Source organism: Patiria miniata, unplaced genomic scaffold (genome assembly GCF_015706575.1).
Source record: "Patiria miniata isolate m_02_andy unplaced genomic scaffold, ASM1570657v1 HiC_scaffold_20, whole genome shotgun sequence".
Taxonomy (NCBI): domain Eukaryota; kingdom Metazoa; phylum Echinodermata; class Asteroidea; order Valvatida; family Asterinidae; genus Patiria; species Patiria miniata.
The window spans coordinates 13,863,413-13,867,663 of NW_024037059.1; the positions used below are offsets into that span (position 1 = coordinate 13,863,413).

Genomic DNA, 4,251 nt, shown 5'->3' on the forward strand with positions numbered 1-4,251 from the left:
TCTGAGGCATTTCCTGGCCACTTTCCTCTTACTTTTTGGAGCATTAGCTGTCAAGATTATAAGTCAAAGTTATATTGATTTGTTCAAAATTAATTATAAACACTTGTAAAATAGGACACGGAGGACAGCAATAATAATGCAACACCAATCTACAGCTTTTTCAGAATGTTGGAAGTGTTTTATTCATAGGTACACTTGACTCATAAAAGTAAATTTGGAACTTGAAGGGGATGATGTTTTGCTTTTGCAAGCTATGCCACTAATTTGCAGTAGTTTCAAGCACTTCAACACTTCTAAATTCCACCACAAATGTCGCATTTGTTGTCACTGCATTCAACCCTCCGGTTGGGATTTTTGGTGTAGAACACCCGCACCATCTCCCCGAAATTCACAGTCCTGGGTTTAGGACTGAATCCAGAGAGACGGATGCAGGTGCTGAGGTTTTCACGCTGGAGACGGTTGCGCAGTGGTGTCCTTACCTGCAAATGTTAACATTAAAAATAAAGTTTTTGTGTAAAATAGTACATTGGATCGGACATTAAACCAAAAAGTGACATAAACAGCACCTATTTTCATCAAAAATAAAGTTAATTGAAATTTTACTTACTCTTTTCATGGTAGAAAACAAACTCTCTACCTCGGCAGTGCTGACGGGTACAGTCAGGGCAGTGGCTGCCATTGTACTCAAACTTGGGTACAGGTCATACATACCCTCTTTCACAAGCTTCTGCAGAACTTGTTCCACAGATTTGTGCTGCAAGAGCAAATGAAAGATGAAATGATGTACAACTTGGTAAGCCATGGACTTCAAACCACTAAAACTGATCATATTTGAAACTTTGAATGACCTACATGTACCTCGAATTCAGCAGAAGTGAGGGAATACGAGAACGACTCCCACTCATTGGTTGCAGCTGTGGTCACTTCTTTGTGACTGCCTGGAGCCTTGGCTCGCGAGAGCAATCGCGTTGCCAGGGTCTCTATCTCTTGAAATCCATACTCAGGATCATTGCTGTGTTCTGCAGCTTGGACGGGGTCAAAAATTTTGAAACACTCAAGGTCCTTGGAGTCTGGAAGCCGTCTCTTAATGTTTGCTGCCACACTGTCCACAAAAGGAGTGGCAACCTGAAATGTGGACAATAAATAAGGATCATGAAGTGATTTCTTTGTAATTTAATTTGGTATTTGAATATAATCAAATCTGTTTTTATTGAACCCAACCTGATCAATGAAATCTTTCCACTTCTCCTCAGAGAACACAATCCCTGACTCGTGTAGTTTTCCCTGTTCAAGCCAGTCAACTAATTCTGTCTTGAGCATGGGGCGTGTTGGCAAGCGCTTGATGGAAGATATGGTTGATGACACCTACAGAGAATTCCAAATGTTTATCATATAATTAAATATAATTGTTGAAAGTGTTTGTTCTTTTACATAAATCCAATGTTAGTAATGCAGATTAACAATTCTAACCTCTTTGTCAACTCTCTGGAAAAACAAATCCCTGTTCTGGAACAGTTGAAAGGTTCTCTCTAGTCGCTTGTGTACCTCCCCCATTATGATGACCGCTGCTGCAAACTCGAAGTTTGCCATGCTTTTGTGCAGTCCCTTGGCAACTGGGTCTTCAATGGCTGTTTTGCTTAGATCCACAATCACTGCAGGCAAAGTTTTCCTAAGCACTGCAATAGCCTTGCTATGACTGGTCCACCTTGTAAGCACACCACCCTGTTGAGAAATTAAAAAAAATTAAAATATCAAAGTATTAAAGTTGTAACATAAGCCAATAAATAAGATGATTACATTTGGGATATTGGAATAATACCTGGCATTTGAGCTCTGGCAGCTCAAGAAGCTTCTGAATTGCTTTGAGGGACTGGGTTCTCTTCGGACTGCTGTTGTAAAATGTTGCAAGGCTGTTGAGGGTTCGGTCGAATCTCGACAGAAATCCATGTTTGGCTGCATCTGACACTGCAAGATTCAATCTATGTGCCACGCAGTGCACTGAGATGATGTCTGGCACATGTTGTTTAAGCCTTGCAACAACACCTTGCTTTGATCTGACGAAAAAAAAAGCAAAAATGCAGAAGGGCTATAATGATTGGAATAATGTTATACAATTTTTACATTTGGAACTAATTGTCACTTCAGCAAATCACAACTGAATTTTACCTAGGCTCCATCACTAGCTATGGATCGCAGATTCTTCATGCTCAGATCATGCCTCTGAAGCAGCTGCAGAATCGCATCAGTGACAGTTTCCCCCTTGCCATTTGTCACAGGAACCATGTCTAGAAAGGTTGTTTCAACCTTGCTGTGTTGATTCAGAAACCTGAAGGAAAAAAATTCAAAATATTGTTATTACTCATTTTCAATCACAATTTTATTTGATAATTTGTTCAATTTATATTTGACAGAAAGTTTCCAATTGTGCACATTCTATTTCACAGTGAATATTAATTTAAGTTAAGCGTATCAATTCATTTCATTGTTGTCAATATTGTTCTTTATAAACTTACATTTTCACAGAAAAAAATAGGTTATTTTTTAGGGGGAGAGTACATTTGAATGTAATGCTCACTTACATCACACATATTGCAAGTTCTTGAGTGACGCTGATGTCAGTTGACTCATCAATCAGAATACTCCACGCTCGTGACTTTTGCAGATCGATAAGCAGTGGCTGAAGCACCGAGTCATTTATGATCGCCAATAATTCGTCAATGATGCGATGACTACAGTAGTTAGTGTTGCTGTCAACCTTTAATAAATGATTTTTAAAAAAATTAACAAAATAATAACAAGAAATAAATCAGTGTAAAGAGCCACCAAAAATAGGACATGACAGGAAGAACTATACATGTTGCGTATTTACCCTAAGAGCTTCGAAGTACTTGCATCCGCAATCCTCCATCAATTCAAGGAATCCTTTGTAGTTGGTATGGTGTGGTACCTCTTGCCGCAACATCTGGTACATCAGCCGAAAACACCCCTCCAATGCCCAGTGTTCAATGTCGGCTCTTTCACAAACTATCTTAGGTAGTGTTTTGCCTGATGTTTGAAATCATAAAGTGTTTGTAAGTGTACATAAATGATAATAAGGTAGATATAATTGTAAACTTTGTAAGGGAAGTCAGCAAAATTAGAAAATGATTTTAGGTACCTGTTCTTAGAGTCTGCTCCTTTTCAATGCATGAGATGTGGGAGCTGCTCTTTTCATGTCGGGATACAGCATCCAAACGGTAGTTGATAGATGGTTCATTTACAAATGGATGAGCTCGTGCTGCCCCAACAAGATGCTTCCTGCAAACAGTGCATACCATGCCAGCAGAGGTACGCAGGAGCCACTGGAAGGTCTCCATCCATTTAGGGTCAAACCCGGACACTCTGTGCTTGCCTACGTCTTTCTGAATAAAATTAAGAAAAAAAAAAGGCATTGTCATAATGTTTCAAATTACATGTATTTGTTCCACTTCCAAGGATAACTTTGGTTAACACATAGGCAGGAGTATTCAGAAAGCCAAGAATTATTCAGTTTTTTGTGAATTAGATTTGCATAGTTTTTCTTACTTGTTGGACTCATTCTCTTTCCGGATTTAGTTTATAATTTTTGTAATTAGTATTTCATCACCCTGCACTTTATTTATAAAGACAATGCAGATGTACAATACCTTCTTTTTGCTTGGTGATTCACTGCAACTACTATTGACGAGTTCTTTCATAGTACTGGTACTCGTACTTGCACTGGACTCTGAGGAAGTGCATTCATCTGGCTTCTCCTCGTTATCAGCTGGCCTGCAAAATTGTAATTGTTATGAAAAGTCTTAAAAATTGTTTAGATGTTAATTAATTGAAATATATGAGTAATATGACAGATATTTAAAAATTGTAGTTGATTATGCCGGATAATCTGGGAAAAACTGAATCCTAATTTTGAAAAAAAAAAAGTTTAGGCCTAGGTTTAAGGGTTGCTTTCTGATTTTTTCCAAACATTCCCAATGAACTATGAATTGCGCTGTGAAAATTAAAATGTTCTTGCTGCTACATTGCTAGGACTGGTAAGATTGTTTCATCATTCGTGGATATCCTATATGTATATTTATAATTATATTATATAAAGCCCCTGCCTATTAACTATAGTATAAGTATTAATATCAATTACTGATAACAATTTTTTTTAATCCTACATATTTTTTTGTGACAATGAATCACCAGGTGTTAGCAAATTTGGCATCAGTATATAAAATTACAAATTAG

The 4,251-nt window shown here is 37.7% G+C and overlaps 2 protein-coding genes across 2 annotated transcripts; both read right to left on the bottom strand.

The window, feature by feature from the left end:
* Positions 1-2,062, bottom strand: LOC119727091. The gene is made up of 6 exons (XM_038198955.1): positions 1,820-2,062; positions 1,471-1,722; positions 1,222-1,365; positions 859-1,125; positions 608-754; positions 1-479 (listed from the first exon to the last, which is right to left on the bottom strand). The coding sequence occupies exons 2-6, from the start codon at positions 1,588-1,590 to the stop codon at positions 294-296; spliced, it is 864 nt and encodes a 287-aa protein (XP_038054883.1). The 5' UTR covers positions 1,591-1,722; positions 1,820-2,062; the 3' UTR covers positions 1-293.
* Positions 2,063-2,166: 104 nt separating this feature from the next.
* Positions 2,167-3,935, bottom strand: LOC119727856. Its single transcript, XM_038199929.1, has 5 exons — positions 3,666-3,935; positions 3,158-3,401; positions 2,870-3,045; positions 2,580-2,755; positions 2,167-2,326 (listed from the first exon to the last, which is right to left on the bottom strand). Exons 1-5 carry the CDS (start codon positions 3,714-3,716, stop codon positions 2,167-2,169), a joined length of 807 nt encoding a protein of 268 aa, XP_038055857.1. The 5' UTR covers positions 3,717-3,935.
* Between the last annotated feature and the right edge of the window lie 316 nt (positions 3,936-4,251).

Excerpts from the sequence above, each read along its gene's own strand:
- LOC119727091 (XM_038198955.1), bottom strand. The coding sequence starts at position 1,590 with ATGGCAAACTTCGAGTTTGCAGCAGCGGTCATCATAATGGGGGAGGTA. Across the intron at positions 1,126-1,221 it reads GGAAAGATTTCATTGATCAG|GTTGCCACTCCTTTTGTGGA; the intron begins GTTGGGTTCAAT and ends TCCACATTTCAG. Across the intron at positions 755-858 it reads TCACTTCTGCTGAATTCGAG|CACAAATCTGTGGAACAAGT; the intron begins GTACATGTAGGT and ends TTGCTCTTGCAG.
- LOC119727856 (XM_038199929.1), bottom strand. The coding sequence starts at position 3,716 with ATGAAAGAACTCGTCAATAGTAGTTGCAGTGAATCACCAAGCAAAAAG. Across the intron at positions 3,402-3,665 it reads AATCACCAAGCAAAAAGAAG|AAAGACGTAGGCAAGCACAG; the intron begins GTATTGTACATC and ends AATTTTATTCAG. Across the intron at positions 3,046-3,157 it reads GGAGCAGACTCTAAGAACAG|GCAAAACACTACCTAAGATA; the intron begins GTACCTAAAATC and ends TTCAAACATCAG.